The sequence below is a fragment of the Dromaius novaehollandiae genome, chromosome 1 (genome assembly GCF_036370855.1).
Source record: "Dromaius novaehollandiae isolate bDroNov1 chromosome 1, bDroNov1.hap1, whole genome shotgun sequence".
Lineage (NCBI taxonomy): Eukaryota > Metazoa > Chordata > Aves > Casuariiformes > Dromaiidae > Dromaius > Dromaius novaehollandiae.
Window position 1 is genome coordinate 201784589 of NC_088098.1, and position 19694 is coordinate 201804282.

General features: G+C 39.4%; 1 protein-coding gene across 2 annotated transcripts in view; it reads left to right on the forward strand.

Annotated features, from left to right (window-relative positions):
- CWF19L2 (CWF19 like cell cycle control factor 2) overlaps positions 1–13769 on the forward strand; it is an 88086-nt gene extending 74317 nt beyond the window's left edge. For both annotated transcript variants that reach the window (XM_026100169.2, XM_026100170.2), the window contains exons 15-18: positions 1342–1497; positions 3137–3217; positions 12000–12101; positions 12956–13769. In XM_026100169.2, the coding sequence (XP_025955954.1) occupies positions 1342–1497; positions 3137–3217; positions 12000–12101; positions 12956–13096 (480 nt within the window). In that variant the 3' untranslated portion in view covers positions 13097–13769. The remainder of the gene's footprint in view (positions 1–1341; positions 1498–3136; positions 3218–11999; positions 12102–12955) is intronic.
- The last annotated feature ends 5925 nt before the right edge of the window (positions 13770–19694 follow it).

Here is a 19694-nt window from a genome sequence, read left to right on the forward strand (position 1 = left end):
TTTACAGTACGGAAGTGCTATAGGGAGCAGGTATTATCTTGTAATAAGGGTCTTTATTTTAGAAAAGCAGTTCTCAAGATCTTAATTTGAGACACTTTCTGAAACATTCATCCTGTCACAAAGTCAGATCTTCTGTATGTTTCAGAATGAATCTCTGAATGCATCCCTGGAATCATCCACTATGTTTGAAAATGTGGTTCAACATCTGCACTGTGAGCTAGAGAATGATGCTCTTCCATCTCTTAGTTGCAAATGCCAGCTGCCAGGAGTCAGGCAGCAGCAAAAGCAGGATGCTCCCTAGGGCAGGTGTACCCAGAGTGAAGGGTGACAGCAAGGCAGGCAGGGGAAGTCATCTCACCCCCAGGGGTGCAGCCCCATGGTGTCCAGGCAGGGTGAGCTGACCAGGTCTCACAGTGGTCTCCAGGGTCAGCCACAGCCCAGGGATTGCTAGACAAGTCTGCAGTCATGAGGTCGGTCCAGAGTCAAGTCAGCAAGTCGGGGTTGGGATCAGCCAGTTAACGGCTGGGCACAAGCATCCATGCGCCATAGCTCAGGTAAGGGCCAAGGGTGAGGGCTGGGGCTTGCACACAGCTCCTGGGGCAGGAGTCCAGGCCCTGCAGACCAGGCCCTGCTCTCCCACCTCCTCCCCCTTCCAGAGCCCTGGCAGGGAGAAGAGGTTGTTGGGAGCATGCAGGACCCTGACACCAGTGGCTAGTAGAATTATGAACTGAAACATACTTTTAAGTGCAACGCCACTATCCCATGCAGGGGAATGTTAAGTGTACACTGAGACCAGATACATTACAGTATTGCATTTGGTTAGCTTCTGTATAGCGAAGATGATGCTTATAGCCATGACTTTCTTTAAGGCAACGTTAATACCTGCCTTAAATGTCAAGCATGCCTGATGGAAATGTCATTTTTTGATTAATTGTGTAATTGGAAGGAACAGAGGAAGGATAATGGTATTTAGAGTCGATACAAGCCCAGACATTAACTTCTTGGAAATTGTAAGCTTGTGACCTCCTGCTAAAGCCATGTGGTTTTATGGAACATCACAGTTATGAAGTTCAACATAGTTTTAACTTCAACTGTAGAAAAGATGTGGTATTTATTCAAACTGAGTCTTTACAGTTAATTATAATGTGTATTTCGCAATTTCACAGTTTTCTAGACTTCCTATGTTTACATCGGGGGAAATGTCGTTCACATTAAACTGTTAAAAGGTAGAATGTTTCTAGTATGATTGTTGTTGTTATCCATTTTATTATGAGTATAGTATAAAACAAGTCTGAAAACTTTCAGAAGCGAATTCAGATTATACATATTTTCTTTAAACAGATGTTCCGAAAGGCTTTGGTGAAGATGTTTGAAGCTAAGGAACTGGACTGTGTCTTCCTAGAAACAAACATGAGTATGAAGAAACGGTATCACATGGTATATGAATGCATTCCTCTTCCAAGAGAAGTGGGAGATATGGCTCCAGTCTATTTTAAGGTATATGAAAATGTTTTATCTTAATATTTGGCTTTATCATAATCTGTCTTTTTCTGGAAAACTTTTCAATATTCAGGTACTATTTTTGAAAAGAATAGATCCTTTTTTTTCCTCCATGAAGAAATATTCCTTGATCTTGAAACAAGTCCTGTGATGAGGTAATTCTGTTTTTGAAGCAGTTAGTGGAAGAGCTGTATGTCACTGTGCAGTTGTCTTGAGTCTGACTGCATTGATAAATACTCAAAGAAGAAACATAGCTTCTTGAAGAGCTGTAAGGATTTGCAGTACTCCTCACTTACGTCCTTCAGCATAGACTTAAAAACCCATACACTGGCCTTAGCAAGAATAAAATCAGGAAATAGCGTCAACTGTTCTAACAAATACCAGTATGTTATGTTGAGAAATAGGTGTCTGCCTCAATAAATTCAAACCTACCCAACACACACAATTCCTGTAGCATTGGACAACCCGGCTGGGCAGGAGTTAACACAGTATTGCTTCCCTATTTCATGCACAGTGTACCAGATAAGCTGCTCCCCATTTTATTTCAGTGTGCCAAAACTCTTCTTGTGTCTTTGGTCTCTGATTAACATTAAACAGCATGATAGATCTCTCTTCAATAGCTTTTCTATTCTCTTTCCACTGACCCTATGAGGAAAGGCTCATTGATTCTTCTGCACGGAACTGAGAAAGTACATATGGCCATAAAACTTTTCAGAGATTGGATCATGATTTGCCTTTTAATGATGTAGGATCAGGAAAAAAAAAAACTTTTGTAGGGTAAATTTGGCTGTAGGGTAAATTTGGCTGTGTGCACACGTACACTCATAATTAACTTATTTTATTTGTTCCTTAAACTCATTTTTGCTTTCTGGAAATAAATCATTTTGATTTGTTTTTGATGATATGGAACAGTCAGTCTGACAAACAGCAATGCAATAACTTTTACCACATTCGAAACTGTCCACTTGGTTGATTTCATTCACTGTTGACTGTGCTTCAAGTGCTAGTAAATCTTGTGTTTTCTGTAAAAGAAAGATGAAGTACAAAATTTAATGTAATGTCATTTGCATAGAACTTTCATTCAGAAGCTTCCACCATTAAAGTACACAGCAAATGAAATTTAAAAGGTACCTGCACTGTACTGCACTATACCTACTTCCATACTATGGAGGATATAGAGATAGCTTGAGAAGTCTTTGAGCACAATCAGCTTTCTAAGCTGGATTTTCCTCTTAGTTAAAAAAAAAAAAAAAAAAAAAAAAAGAAAGAAAGAAAAAAGAAGTGGGGGGCGGGAGGCTAATATAGTGCAATGAATTAGTAAGGGGGTTTGTATGACCTTAGTAAAAAAAGAAAATATTACCTTTTAGTCTCTAATAATCTGGAAGTTTCTTGTTAGAGATAATTTATCTGAAGCAAAAGTTAAATTTCAGGAAAAAAAGAGAAACAATTAAGTGAGTTTATTATACAATGCCTCTATAATGTAAGTTCTGGAAATAAAGTTACTTTGTTACGAATTAATTGGTATTTGCAGTGCAAAGTATTTCTTATAATTCACTTCATTACATTGAAAAATTAGTTCACTCTTTATTTGCTGTGTGAAGGACTGTTTTCACATTTAGATAAAATAATTTTACAGAAAGCTATAATGGAATCTGATGAAGAGTGGTCCATGAACAAGAAGTTAATTGATCTTTCTTCAAAAGATGTTCGGAAATCTGTAAGTAATAAAATGTATATTAAACACTGAATTTCTCTGCAAATTCTTCTCATCTTTCTCAGTTACTAACTGTTTCAAAGAGAGAAGAAAGGGAACACAATTAGATTAGCAGATCAGGAGATGGCATAGACATGATGAGAATTAAGAGTCTGAGTGAACTCCTAATAGACATCAGTGAAAAGCTTCCCATTTATTTCAACAACAGATGGGTTGAGCTGCAAGCATCGGTTGAGAACAAAGCTGGCATTTTTAGGAGATGTACCAGCATGATTTTCTTGATTAATTTTAAGAATTAAGATAGATCAAAGGTTTGTAAATTACTTTGCTGGAAAACTATCGTGCAACTTCTGCATTAAGCTAGAATAGTCTTCTGTGTTGCTAAGTTTGTGAAGAGAAGATATGAATAGGAATGTAAATCTTTTTCCTAAAACAAGGAAGCAGTACTCTGTCTGTCTCCTGGATACTAAACCGAAATGTGTTTGTATACAGAGCTGTTAAAAGAACAATGCTGGGATTGTTAGGTTTCAAAATTGTTCCATTGTTTTAGTATTCAAGTAAAATGTGTGGTATATAGACTTTAAGTCATGTGTAATTTACTACTTGGTAGTACTAATACTTAATTTATGAAAATGTCTTTTAGTAAATATATTTGCAATAAAAATACTGGTTTAGGAGAGAGAGGAGGAGGTGCGTTTTAATAGTAAGTGAAGAATGATAAAGAGGGAGAAATTAAATGCAAAGGAGTAAAGGGGCTGCTGACTGGATAGTAGGAGAGGTCTTGTATATTGCGATGACTCAAACTAAATGAACAACGGTGCTGTAACAAGAAGGCAAACTATTCTGCCATATAAGCAGGAATGTCATATAAATGTTATGGGCCACCGTATTCATACTAGTGAGGCCTCAGCTGGAATATTTCAGGTCCATCTTTTTGGACACTACAATTTGAGGTAAGTACAGAAAAGGAGAGCATAGATTAGAAGCTGGTTTAGGGTTTGTGCAGCCTAGGAAGGAAAAGACTGAAAAGGGATGTGATGATACTTTTCAGTATTTAAAAGATTGCTTTAAAGAAGATACTGCTCATTTGTTCACTAGGGCCTTTAGGTGCAAACGAGAAGGAATTCAATTAATTTGTAGCAAAGACTTGGGGAAGACTTTAAGGTGCATGTAACTAGAATACAAACTGGGTATGTTCTGGATTTCTTTTGCTTATTGGTGTTTCAGAACAGAGAAAACAACAGTGGTCGTGGATGAATGAAGTATAATTGATCTCATCTCATGGCGAGGCAACAGAGTATTTGGTTTCTTTAAGGTTCTCCTTAGCCATACACTTCTGTGATTGTATTATATACCATTTGAAGGCAAACCAGTTTTCAGACTAAGTCAAGATACCCCTTTAAATTGACTGAAATGTATCTAAGTGTAAATTGTTACACAGATGAGTTATTTTAGTGTTATTTTCATTTCTGCCATCACTTCTCGTGGTCTTGCATGTGTATCTGTTTTTGCTCCATAGGGTACTCTGCTTTGTTAACTTTGCCATTCCTGGCTGAATGCATGCATCCCAGAGTTTTTTTTTGATACAGATGCATTTCCTCTGCTTAAAAGTTACTGCAATTCTGTGTTTGTATTCCAACAATGTCATGCTGATGCCATTACTATTAGCAGCTTATGATACTATGTATTTGCTCATTATGGAAATGTAGATTTGGTGTTTTACTTCCTAACTAAGCTCTTAGCATAACTGAAGTAGTCAAGGTGTTTTTCAGTTTTGAGGAATGTTGTGCTATCATCTGTGTTCGATGGTTGCCTGTCAAGGAAGTTGTATGCAAAGGGACAGATAATGGGCAAGAAATCCTGGAAAATTAAGTTAGACCCCAGTGCTCAGGGCACAGCTGTTTTGCTACAGCTATGAGAAAAGTTACCAAAAGAAGTGCTAAAACATGAATAGAAACTGAGGAGTGGAAGAAAATGGTATTTCAGTGAGTGGCCAGAGGCTGCTTGTCAGAGGTCGTAATTGGAGTACACGTGGCTGGGCTGGAGTTAGGGGTGGAGGGAGAAACCAAGATAACAGGATGTTAGGACTTAGACTGAGCAAAAACTGTTCTGCTCGAGAGATGCAAAAGTGTGGTTAAGAGGTTAGGATAGAAGCAGTGAGAAATGCCCTCAGCCTTCAGGAAAAGATTAGAATACAGTATAGAGGCTGAGCTGAAGGCTGGCATGTCAGTTGTTTTATGAGATGATCGTGTCTGGGATGAGGAGCAGACGTGCCTGGTGCGTCATCTAATGGGCTCGTTGTATGCAAAAAGGACAATGGTGTCCAGAGACAGAACCCTAGTGATAGAGTCCAAGGAGGTAAGATCAAAATTCAGGTTTAGGAACCACAACCAGGGCCAAGCCAAGTGAGAAACTGAAGAGAGAAGGAAGGGGAACCAACAGTATGGCAGACAAAAAGAACAAGAACAAGGACACCGTAAGATGGGAACTGAAAGAATAATTTAGAGCATGGCTGCAGTTCTAGATGCCAAGTGGACAAAAATAAGCTGTGGAATTGTCTTGTATAGGGGGCAGGTAGGGTTTTGGCTAGGACAGCTCACTGCTCGGTCATGAGTCTCTTGGGACTCTGTTTATGGCAAGGGATTTATAAGAGCTGTGTGGGATTGAGTCTCTCAGTGCTGAAGCAGAGTGTGACTGGGACTGATAGTTTTACTTTGAGGAATTTTTGTGCCTCTGGCAAATATACAGGTGCACCTTCTTTAGGAAAGATTACTGAAATATTGTTGCAGATGCTTCTTGGACTGTTCTGAATGCCTAGTTTTCAATTCCCAGCCAGCACTCACCATTATCCAGAAATGCTTTCCTGAAATCAGAATGTGTTCCACAGTCCATCATCTGAGACTCCAGCTTGGCAAGAGATCTTCAAGGAGAGCATGTTCTGGGAGAAAAATAGAAGGTAGATCTTATGGAAATTGCATGGAAAAAATTCCCTCGTTCTTCCCTTTTCAATGAGTTTCCATGGTCTGAATCATTTTCTGTAGGAATTCTGAAGTGAGGATGACTTAGCAGTTTGTGAGCACCATGTTAAGATGGTAAAAATGGCTTATTTTGTCACAAAGTATGCTGATTGTAGCAACTGTGGCACCCCAGCTTTGGAAACTTGCATCAATGTCGCTGCTAACACTCCTGCCAACACTAGCTTTAGGTATACTGTCAACGTGATGTACTGTAGCTCAGTTCAAGCAAAGCGTGAAGTTGGACAAGCGTTAAAGGCGGCTGAATTCTCCTCTGCTGTCTGTGTTTGTTAGCACTACCTCTGTGCTGAGGGAAGTCAGTATTTGAAACACAGGTTATTTTTTGGATTTGTGTCACTGGATTAGTCCTCAGCAGGATACGTAGGGAACGTTTTCTATTCCACAAACTTTCCTTTTACTAAATGTTATAAATGAGGGGGAAAAAAGTCAAGTGTTCACTCAACTATTACGTTACAAGGTTTTTATGTGCCTCATGAATTCAGACACTTACTCAAAAGCAGCCCAGGAGAGACTTACTGGATCTCTACTGATCAGTATATCCTATCACATACCATGTTATAGTGTGAAGTTTGCCTCATCTTTCACTTTTATAGTCCCACTTTTTAGCTATTGGATTCTATCATTCAGAGGAAATGTCAGAAGCCAGAAGCCTTTCTGTTCCTTTTGCTCATCCTGTTGACTTCAGCAGTTTTCTAAAACCTGAACTTCCCCAAATTCCTATGAAGAAGAGAGAAGGATTTTTACATGTGCTGGTGAACCTTAAAAAAATAGAAGCTTAGAAACTATAATGAGTTCATTTAACATTATAACTCTGTTCAAACTTAGAGGACCATGTTTGCTGCTACATTCTATGATCATTCAGTTCAAATGATTGCTGATGTGACAGCTACACCAACAGATAGGTAAAGAAAAGGAGGATCATCCCTGTTATGACAATCCGTTGTGGCAGTAGTGAATCTGCCACCAGCGATCTCATTCCTATTCATCTCCTTAGTTAGCTGAATGCTTTAGCAGGTAATGTGAGTAGAACTTGTTTTGCTAGATCATGACTGAGAAATCAAGAACTTAGTAATATGTAGCATCCACAGGGAGTAGGGTTATCTATCTAGATTTCTTTGATAGGAAAAAAAACAGTAAATATCTTGCCTCGTGCTGCGTAGAAAGTCCAGGATCCTTTTCTTGCTTTGCTGATTGCTAGCAGTGATACATACTTACGGTTTTTTGCCACTAGGACTCAAGAGGGTCAATGGCCAGAGTTGTCACCCCTGCTCTTACCGAGCCATTGTCTTGGAGTTGTTGCTGTTTTCTGTTTGTTTCCTTACAACTTTATCCTTTCTACTTTAGCTGTTATCTAGAGCCAAAATGAATATACTGTTCTTGTCTTCTAATTTAATATCAGGCATGGATTATGCTCTGTAAGCACCAAAAATACGTTAATCCACAGTAGGAACAATTTCTTAGGCAAACTCAGTGGATGTATGTGTGGGGGTGGGAAGGAAGGAAGGAGAGAAACAATTCCATTTGCATTTATTTAGGCGATTCATTTTTATTGAAAGGTGTAGGTTTGGTCATTAACTTGCATAATACTTCTGGCACCTGCTTCTGCACATCAGCTTGTATTAAAGATCATACAGATTTTTTTGATGTTGTGCCCTGGTTGAATTCTTGAATATTCTTCAGGTTTGTGTGGATTGTTTTTTTTGCTTTTTAATTCTTTGTCTATGAAAGACTCTCCACCCTAGAAATTTTAGTCTGTCTTAAAGGGAAGTAGTCCTTTTCAGCATATGGCAACCTGTTTCTTGTTGGAATTTCCTGTGAAAACCTCAGTAACTGCACTTCCTTGGCATGAAGGGTTATAATAAGAATCCAAGTGCATAATGCAGATTTTTCCCTAAATGAGTTTGCTGAAAAGTTTCTGCATTTTGCTAAAAATCTTTTGCTTGAACCGATTAATTTATATTCAGTATGTTTTCCAAAATTCTCCCTGATAAACTTAATATTGTGTTCAGAAGAACTTCTAAACGATGAGGGAGGGAGATGATGACCCACAGTCAAGCGAGGATGTGGTGGATTGGGTTGGCAAGCAAAGGTGTGGGGTGATATGGCCAACAGACCTCAAGCACATGCACACAAATAAAGAAGTGTCAAGAGGACAGTATGATGGGGTAAGCTCTCATGCTTTTTCTCGGAAATCGGCATGACTGGGCACCTCTCTGAAGTGGCTGTATGCTAACACATGCAACATGGGGAACAAATAGGAATTGGAGATCTGTGTGCGGGGCTACGTTCTCATTGGGATCACTGAGACATGGTGGGATAGTTCACATAACTGGACTACTGCAGTGTATGGATATAGACTTTTAGGAAGGATGGGCTAGGAAAATGAGGAGAGGGAATTACCCTTTATGTGAGAGAGCAGCAGGAATGCATGGAGCTCTGCCTAGGGACAGGTGAGGGACCAGCTGAGAGCTTGTGGGTCAGGACTAGTGGGCAGATCAATATTGGTGATGTTGTAGTAGCTGTCTGTTACAGACTGCCTGATCAGGAAAAAGTAGATGAGGCTTTCATCAGACAGCTGGATGAGGTTTACAGGCCCTGATCTTCATGGGTAACTTTAACCATCCTGGTATCTGCTGGAGGACAACACAGCAGGCCACCAGCAAGCCAAGAGGTTTCTAAAGTGCATCAATGACAACTTCCTAACACAGATGATTGAGGAGCTGAAGAGGAGAGGAACTCTGCTGGACCCCATGTTACAAACAAGGGAGGACTGGTTAGGGATGTGACAGAAGCAGTGTTGGCTACAGTGACAGGTGGAGGAATTCAGGATTCTGCAAGGAGAGAGCAGGGCCAAAAGCAGAGTCACACCCCTGGACCTGAGGAGATCAGACTTGAGGGTGCTTAGGGACCTGTTTGCAAGAATCTGGTGGGCTATGCTTCTGGAGAAAAGAGGGACCAGGAGAGCTCGTTGATATTCAAGTATCTTCTCCTCCAAGCTCAAGAATGGTCCATCCCAACAAGCAGGAAATCAAGCAAAGGTCTGCATGGATGACCAAGGAGTTCCTGACAAAACTCAAACATAAAGAAGAGATGTACAAGAGGTGGAAGTAGAGACAGGTGACCTGGGAGGAATATGGAGATGGTGTGTGAGCATTCAGGGATGGGGTGAGGAGAGCCAAAGCCCATCTGGGGTTGAATCTGGTGAGGGATGTGAAGGGCAACAAGAAAGTAGCTAATCAGCAAGAGAAAGGCTAGGGGGAGTGTGGTCCTGCTGCTGAATGGGTCAGGGGCCCTGGTAACAAAGGATGCAGAGAAGACTGGATGCCTGCTTCACCTCACTCTTTTCTGGCAAGACCGGCCTTTGGGAATCTGAGGCCCCTGAGACCAGAGGGGAAGTCTGGAGAAAGGAAGACTTTCCCTTCGGAGAGGAGGATCAGGTTAGGGAACACGTTTAAACAAACTGGAGATACACAAGTGCGTGGGCCCTGATGGGATGCCCCAGTGAGTGCTGAGGGAGCTGGCAGATGATATTGTGCAGCCAATCTCGATTATCCTTGAAAGGTCATGGGACCTGGGAGAGGTTCCTGAGGGCTGGAAGAGAGCAAATGTTGCTGCTGTCTTTCAGAAGGGCAAGAAGGAGGATCCGGGAAACTACAGGCTGCTCAGCCTCACCTTGATCTGTGGGAAGGTGATGGAGGAACTAATCCTGGATGCCATTTGCAGACATGTGAAGGACAGGAAGGTGATGAGGAGCAGTCAGCATGGATTTCTGAGGGGAAATCATGCCTGACCAACCTGATAGCCTTCTGTGATGAGATGACTGGCTGAGTGGATGAGGGGAGAGCAGTGGATGTCGTCTGCCTTGCCTTCAGGAAGTCTTTTGACACCATCTCCACTCACATCCTTTTAGAGGAGCTGATGAAGTGCAGGCTAGAGAAGTGGGCAGTGAGTTGGATTGAAAACTGTCTAAATGACTGGACTCATAATCAGTGTCACGAAGTGTAGCTGGAGGCCAGTCACTCATGGTGTCTCCCAGGGCTTGATCCTGGGGCCAGTGCTGTTTAATATCTTCATTAATAGCCTGGATGATGGGGCTTATTTCACTAAAAATCTAGATGTTTTTGTGAATTTACCTATCTCATGTTATTGGGATAGCATAAGATATCCTTTGAAAACACTCCTCTAACAGATGCTTCAAGATTATATGTTACTTTGGGCACAGGTCTTTTATTAAGAGCCTAAATATTACCGATTGTGTAATAGAGATAGACTAAGGAAATTAGATAATGCTTTATTATCTATAAATATTTATTTTATATCTATAAATATTTATTTATTATTAGTTTTTTTTTTCTTAAAGTATCTTTTGGCTGATAGTTGGGGAACTCCCTTTTTGCATATTTTGTAGACTAGATGAAGGCTTTTGACTAGTGATCTTACTGACACATTTTCCTGCAGGAAGGTTTGTTGCAATTGGGTGGGTTTAGTTTTCAGTGGGTGTTTGTTTTCAACTCTCTGGCTATCTCTCAGTTCTTTATCTTGATTATTGACATTCTGTGTCATTTTAGATATACAGTGCCTTAGAAAAACTGTATTTGACAGTGTACAATCTGAGAAGGATCCTACAGTGGTATATTAACTTTATGCTGCCCATGTTTATGCAGATGGTCTGCTCAGCAGCGTATTTATTTTTCGCAGCTGGTTTAGTCACATTTTGTCTATTTCTGCGTACCATGTGCATTTGCCCTAACAGGGCAAAGCAAACTCTGCGCTTAAGTGAAGTCCTGGCACTACTAGAGTCAGTGGCCGAATCCCTATTAGCTTTAGTGGGTCTGGGATTGCCCAATCTCTTAAGTTTTGTAGAACTCCAGGCAAAATCCGTAAATCAGCAGAGCAGTGGAAGCATTTTGATGCTTTATTGTTGATAAGTTAAGATTTAAGGGCTTACTAAAAAGCCATGTGTTTGCTTTTAGCTAAAAATAAGCTGCAAGACTACAGAGAAACGAGATGTGTATGCACTTGTGCAGACCATAAAATACGATTCAGAGAAAATAGGGGCAGCATGTGAGACATATGCTCCTTGTTTTAAGATGTAGAATGTTAAAACGAATACTTACGCTGCATTTTGTAATTTGAATGACGTTTTATGGGAAAACATTAAAGTCCGCTGGAACATAGTATAAAAGCAGAGAAAGTGTTGACTTAGAATTTTGGCATTCTTACTGGAGTGGGTTTGGTATTTTCAGGAGTTCTCGGAGTGTTTATTTTGTTTGTTTTTGTTTTAATGTAAGAGACAGGTGGGTAAAAGTTGCATGCAACATAGATTTCTTGTCAGATCTTTTACCAATCTGAACAAATTGTCTTTATATGCTATTTTGACAGAGAAACTTTTTTTCTCTGAGTGTCATGAATTGTGAAGGGGAAAATCTTCACCATTAAGGATGTATTCTTGTCCAAAATACACTCTAAGTAGACAATGCAAAAATTCTCTTTTGGGTTTGGTTTTGGCATGATCTGTTTTGTCTGTGCTTTCCCTGATGGTATAGTCAAGTCTTCCTCAGCCTTACCTGTTTGTTTTACTGCAACTGTGCAGTGTTATTATACTACAGACAGTTGATGTGAGAGATACTTTAAAACAAAATGTAATGCTATCAACTGTAAAACCACTTTCCAATTCAGTAAATTGTGGGGAGGTTAGTAGAATGTCTAAAGTCTGATAAACATCTAAAAATATGTTTTTGTGCATATAGGTTCCTAAAGGATTACCATACTTTTCAGTGGACTTTGGCCTTCAAGGAGGATTTGCTCATGTCATTGAAGATCAACACAGGTTCCCTCATTATTTTGGAAAGGTATTGTGGTATAAAAGATCAGTTTACCAATTATTCTCTGTTTTATAAAATTTAAGTAATTAAACCAGGTGCTGCCAGAATGAAGTGACTTTGTGCCTTATCACAGTGTCTTAGATGGCTTTTCTTGATGAATCCTTGTAACTTGTGAATAAGGGAACAGTCTCTCTTTTTTTTTTTTTTTTGCCTAGGTGATATTCAGAATGTAATTCTACAGGAACTCTGTGTTTAATATACAGCTGATAGCTGAGAAACACTTCTATTTATAGGCATACTTACTCCTGATTGTATAAATTAGGGTGTATATACATGCAGACTCGCAGACAGCTCCTAGGACAATGTATGTGTGGATAAATCACTGTGTTGTATACAGAATGTACTATATAAAGGATGAGCTGCAATAAAATCTTCATTCCTTTATTATGTCACAGCAATAATTAATTGAAAGAGTCAATATTGCAAAAATGGTAGGAAGGATTGGGGAATAATAAAACTTATTGTGAGTAGAGTTAAGAGCAAAGTGAGCAGCACTTGTTTTTCGTGACCTTTTCTCTTTTTAGTCAGAAATGTAGTAATAGAGCAACAATCTCACAGTGTTAGGATATTTATGCAGTGCATTGCTATGCTGTACTTAAGAGAATTTTGCTGAAGCAACCATGTAACAAGCTATTTTCTTTCTATAGTTCTCATTTTCGGTATATTTTTCAGAATTTCCAGTTTTAACAAATAACACTTAAAGAAAACACTAACAAAATAATCCCATGATTTGAAAATATATAGTCCTATATTTTTATGGCAAAAGAGCATTAAGTGATATGGTAATTTGACATTTATTTATCTTTGTTCTACTTGCAAAGGAAATCATTGGTGGCATGCTGGACTTGGAACCGCGACTCTGGAGAAAAGGAATCAGGCAGAACTTTGAGGATCAGAGGAAGAAAGTGTTGCAGTTTGCACAGTGGTGGAAACCATATGACTTTACCAAAAGTAAAGAATGAATACATCTGCTACTTGACTGGATGAGGACTGAAAGCAAAAGCTATCAAGAACTCTATAAACCATACATTATTTTAAAAGATATTTCCTATGTTAAGTATAACACCAGTGTATTATGTGTTGCTAATAAGTATTTTAAAAGCCAGGAATATCGTTTAATTGCTGATTATCTTTTTTCTGGTTTCTGCAAACCTGACAAATCAGAAGTGTACAGCTTTTTTGTTTTATTTTTACCTGAGCCAAAAGACCGGTGTCCATTTGGTTATTGGAATTCTTTAAAATACCACTCTGCTTTTGGAATTTTTATAATCTTTGAAGCAAATGAGTTTTTTCTTATATTTAGCATAAAGTCAGCGCTTAATTATTGTGATGACATTTTATAGAAAATGGTGTAAATTTTAAGAACATTTTGATTAATGTATTGTTGCAGATGGAAGCTTTTATAGAAAATCATTTTCTGTTTTTGAGTTCTTGTGTTTTTTTTAGTTGAGGTCATTGTAGTAATATAAACCTTCAAATATGACGTGGTTGATAAATCTTCTGCTGGCCACCTACACAAGATTTGATGTTGTTTTCTATGCTTTCTTTTAATATAAAATTGTATTTTCTAACTGAGTTGTTGCACAAAGGATGATGAGACAGACTCACGTGAATAAAGATTTTTTTCACGAGGTCCATAGCTGATGTCAGACATCAGCTTTAACAGTGAAAGTTACTTTTGGTGAAAATGATGTCTGATTCATACTATGTGCAAGCCACAGATAAAAGGACCAGTCCCACAATTCTGCAGTTGATTTTGATCTTCCTTAAGCTACTGAGGAGATTACAGAGCAAATAAGACATGAAATAGTAGCTGCATTGCTTAGAATGTGGTAAAGTCAAAGTCAATTTAGGTCAAGTGCAACCTTTGTTGCTATAAAGCATGACTGAAGCTTGCATTTCATCTGACAGCCTGTGTTGCCTGTGGTCTCATCCACTCCCTTGGAGGATAGCCACGAAGTGGCAGAGGTGATTTTCTTTAAGGCCATGGAAAAACCTTTTTCTACTGCTGTACTGGGGGGTATGTTTTTTCTAAGTAATATCACTTCTGCCCAAAATCTGTCTTTCTCAAGGGACGTTATGTGTTTCACAAAGGATAGCTCCTGACTCATGGTCTTTGCATACTTTATTATTCCAGTTTCAGCAAAACTGCTAGTCTTTGTTGTGCATGAAAAGACTCTAAAATATCTGAGTGGAGTGTCTTAAGCTAATAGTTTTCAGAGTAGGAGACAGTCTGCTTACCATATACACGGGGAATAGTATCCTGCTCTAATTGGTCACATTCATATCTTCAAGTTAAGCTGTTCCTCTTCATAAATAGCTCTAAATATTCATGAGGCCATGAGGGTGAACAAAGCTTGTTAGGGCACTTATGTGGAAGGCATGGGACACTTAGAGTTCAATTCTTGCTCCTATAAATATTAAAATATTTTAAATAGCCCTTTTTCATCAGGAAGGATACCCAATAGCTGAGCTGTTTGGGCAGTAAAAGGTGGAATATGTAAATTCTGGTCTCTTCAGGGAGAACAGGGATTTGTACCTGGATTTCTTACATTGCTGTTAATGTGCTTCTATTTACTCTTGGGTGCAACTGGGGAAAAAAGGGAACTTGCCCCTTCAAGTAAATTTACATGTATATTGTAACAGATGTTAGAATATGTTCTTGTCCCGCCCTGTAAGACAGGAACGTTCTCCTTACTAGTGATACACGCTACTCCCTTTCTGCTCAGTGCCTGACATAAGATGCAGTGCGTGCCTGCTATTGTGTCAGGGTTTTTTTTTTTTTTCCCCCAAGTAAGGTTACCCCCCTGCTTCATATTTTCTTGCTATGCAGGAGAGATTACATCCTCTCACCTGCATTCCAGTTTTTTCAGCAGCTTCAAGGAGGACAGTGCTGCACCAGCACAGCACCATTACCACCGCTTGATCAAGCACTGGGTGAGGTCTGAGCAAGTGTTCAGACACCAGAGCTTTGTGCTCAGTTATGTTTGTTACTAAGCTCTCTGCAGAAGATGGATGATATAGTCAGGCAGATCACCTGGCTCTGATATTGGTGCCTTGAAGATTTTCAGCCTTGGTTTGTCTTGGAGAAAGCAAGCTAAACAGGCACCTGCAAGATGCTCACTTTCCTGGTTTTCTTAGGCTGTACTATTCAACCTGATATTCCCCAGGCCAGCATGGCTGCTCTAGAGCAGTGCCTGTAGCATGAGACAATTGTCTTCATACTAAGGACCCACCTTTTGAGGTTATTCCTTTTGCTCAAGTTGAAGGTAAGGAACCTTGAGTTTTTACTGTACCATGACATTGTAGCAAAACATTAAATCACAACATGGAGCTCAAAAGCTGGCTTGGCATCAGTATCCGTCTGCATAACCATAATGGTTGGTTGATGGCAAGATGATTGCCTAAAATCATCCAGTGATAGAAACTGTGGGTAAACTCAGCTAAAAAGGAAAGCAAGTTTTTTTTCTAGTTACCAGTGTTCTTCCAGATAGGTAGTTCTCATATATGTTCATATTCCACTTGTCTTTCCTTTCTTCTCTTGTGTTTTCCATTGGACTAAGACTGTAAGATGCTGCATTTAGTGCAGTTTTGGTGCAGCAGTGGCAGACTGTTGCCTTGTACTTACTAAAACACCTGAAAGGGTACAAGATGGATTTTTACTGCTTTGCAAGGAAATGAATGTAGCAGCATTCAATATTAGGTCTGTTTGGACTGATTTTCTTCTTTTTGTTCATGAATCCAGAGAATGAGTTACACAGAGAATAATACTCAAATGTAATTTAGTGGGAAGTAATACACTGAGTTCAACCTACTTGTTCTAAGTTTCATACAAGTCCTTATTGGAAAATAGCATGTTAAAATTAATAGTACCTCTCAGGGCAAGAGACACAAATCTCTTGCAGTCTCTGAAATAGAAACATTTTGATGTGTCTCTTAAGGTTCTGTCATTGGTCTCCATTTCTTCAGCAATTTCCTGTCTTCCGCATCTGTATTTTAATAATTAAAGCATGTTTTCTTCTTCTTATACCAGCTAGACTGCTGGATGAAAAGATGCTGAGCTGCATAGGCTGATATACTCTTACTTTAAGCATAGCTTTTTTGAAAGTATTTTACTCAAGATTCTAGCTGCAATTGCCCTTTCTAACCCCTCCAAATCAAGACAGCCTAACCCAGCAAGACAGAATAGATTTTAGAAATCTAAGTTTGCTAATAGCATGATTCTCATATGCATATTGATGTAGTTGTGTGGTAATGTATCGTTTTCCAGATGTTGCTTTTTTATGTAGCTAAAATGGGAAGAAAGGGTAACATATTTCTGTTCAAGAAAATACTGCTGTAATACCGATGTGGAACTACAATCGGTCTTCATCCTTCTGGTGCACTAAGCACAACGGCCCAGCTGTGTCTCTGTTTATTTTGAGGTAATGATTACGTGCCTGTGAAGTACTAGAACTATGTACTACCTGTAAATGCTTTAAAACTGTGTAATTGCAGGGCATCTTTAACTACAAGTGTCTTTACCTTCCCCGTTGATCTGTCTCCAAGATGTGACCTGAGCAATGTACATGGAAAGCACAGAAGCACATCACACAACACAATGTACAGGGAAAGCACAACTTGACCACTGGATCACTCATTTATGTGGAATGACAGATAGGTAGTTTGTCCTGGCTTGAGACAGGACTAGGTGACTTCTCAAGGTCCCTGTAAGCTCTTTTCTGAGATTTTTAAGATCGTCTTGTTGTAGGACAAGATGCAAACAGCTAACAGAGCTGACGTATTAAATATGGTGCTCAGTTATCACTGTACAGCTGCTCCACTGGTGGTGTCACAAGTTTACAAAGTTTTGTTCAGGGATGCCAGCTGATCTGTGTGTCTTTTTATAGCCAGCCCTAGACATACACTTTATAGCTGTTGGAGAGTGTAATAGCTCTTCCATCTCTCAGATTCTGCCCCTTAGTGTAGAGCAGCTTTTTGGTTTAGTGACCCCAGCAGTAAGTCCAAGTTCTGATGAGAAGTTACCAGTGAGGAGGAGGAAGGCAACTAATGGTAATGCTGGATGCAATAGCGTCTGCAATAGGAACTTAGAATGTAGACTCTTAGCTTAGAATTCACGTGGCCAACTTCAATCAAAAAGGGTGATCTTGTGCTCTTACTGTCTCTTTCTCTACTTTCCTGACTGCTAGTGCGGGACTAGGACTGGTTTCTTATCTAAGCTGCTCTTTCATTAGGTAGATAGTCTCAGCAAGTACTTAGCAATACTTGCTAAGACTTGAGTAGTATTTACTTAGGCCAGCTTGGCCAGTTTGTACTGAATTACGGGGTCTTCGCCTAGGCCAGCCTCTCCCATGGTTGACAATAGAGGTTTGCTACTACCATGTAGTAAAAAGGTAAAAAAAAAAAAATAAATAAACACACAAACAAACAAAAAAAACCCTGTCATGCCTACTGTTCACTGTAGTAGTACTAGCACACCTGTTCTCCATGTGACTGCATTTTATGCCATAAATTGATTAAACTTAGAGAACAACTGCTGAGATAGTTCTCTGATTTTACTAGAGTTGCATTGGGTTTTACACTATTAAAAAAAAGTCAGAATCTGTCCATTATCATGGGGAGGATGTAGTTTTAATTTGTAATTCCTTGCATGTGCTTTACTTGTTCAGGTACTTAATCTGGTAACACTGAATGTATGAAGTATATTAAGTAAACCTGGAGCCTTTCAAAATTTGTGTGCAGCATCTGTAGAATCAGAAAAGAAGGCCTGGGGAGGAGATAAAGTTATCTAGTTGATCCCAAGGCAAGATCAGCCACATTAGTGGCATTCCTAGATCTTTTTTTTTCCTTAAGACCTCTGATGATGGAAAATCCACACTCTTCCCAAGCAATCTATTTCAGTGATTTGCTGTTTTCATCATTAGGTATTTGTCGTCACAATATTTAGTTTGAGTTTTCCTTGAATCAAGTCCACTGTTTCTTGTCCAATCTACTACAGATGTGGAAAAGATCATTCTCTTTGTTCTTTGGAGCATCCTGTTACGTGTTTGAAGACTGCAATTAAGTCATCTTCATAAATTCTATTCTTCAGGTTAAATTATCCATATTCTTTCATTCTTTTCTTGTAGATTAGGTTTTCTAAACTTCTGATCATTCTGGAGTCTCTCTACTTCAAGAACAATTTGATGTAATGAAAGTGTCCAGAGTGGATATAACATCTCACTGAGGTGTTATCATGGTACCTTGTGTGAAAGGGTTGTTGCCATTCCTGGCAAGATAGCCTCCTATTTATTCTCTCCAATGCAGTGTTTGCCTTTTTCACAAGAGCATATCACACACTGAAGCCCATGACCTCCTACAATGTTCAGATCTTCTCCTACTCCTAATCAGCTGTTTCCTCTCATAGCTGGATATTTTTGCCCAAGCGTAGGTTCTTGTACTTACATTTTTGACTGTCTTTTCTAGACCATTTTTCCATTTTGCTGAGATCATTTTGACTTCTAGTCCTGCTCTTAAATGAGTTTTTACAGTGCCTTGAATCATCTGCAAAATTAAGCAGCACACTGCATTGTGCCACCTAGAAAGTGATGCTGCATCTGTGTGCACCCATGGCACTTGTGTAGACAGCTTCCCCTGCTATCACTTCTATTGTTGGTGGACCTGCTGCAACTTCTGATACCACTGCTCTTGCTGTGGCTGTGTGGGTGCTGTGGGCAGCACAGCAAGAGCAATAGGAAATGTGACTTTAAAGGAGCCAGAAGCAGATAGCATCCGGGCAAGGTGAGGGACAGATGAACTCTGTGATTGTGTTCTGGATTTCCATGGGGAAAATTGGGCTGAAGATAAGGCATTCATATGAGATCAAAGGTCTACCTCATCTGCAAGTTCAGTGTGATTTTTTTGTTGTTGTTGTTTTTCCCCTAGAGCTCTAGAAGAGGCGGAAGGTCAGGTTCTAATCAGACTTGTAAATAGTTCCACTAGCTGGAATTTTACAAGATCAAAAGTTGAGGTGACACATCTGTAATTCCTCAGCTGTATTTCTCCTGTTAAAGACTGTCACTACATTTCAGCAGGTTTAGTTTTCTCTAAAGTCCATTTCACATGAAGCACATGCGCCTTCATTGCAAAGCAACACCTCTTCTGTTTCCCCAGTTGCTGTTCTTGGGCAAATGATTCTTACTATTCTTGAAATGGGAAGATGACTTCTGTACCTGCTACAGGTGAGATTTAGCTCCATATTAAAACACTCTGTTTTATGTGTCCACATGTAAGTGGCATGTGTGAGTTCTCATAATAGTTGGTGTTGGCCTAGTCAATAAAGTTAGTGCAGCCTTAAAAAATCTATCTTCTTACCCTTATGTAGGTGGCCTGATTGGTTAATTGAATCATTTGCTAGAGTCCAGAGATTGTATTGGTTAGGGACCAATACCTACTGTTATTACTTTCATAGGTAGAAACAATCTTAATTGGGCAAACTTCTGACTCCTTGTGCATCCCCGAGATCCTATTTGCTTCAGTTGATCACATACTTCTGTTAAGTGTTCTTTATCTGTAAACAGT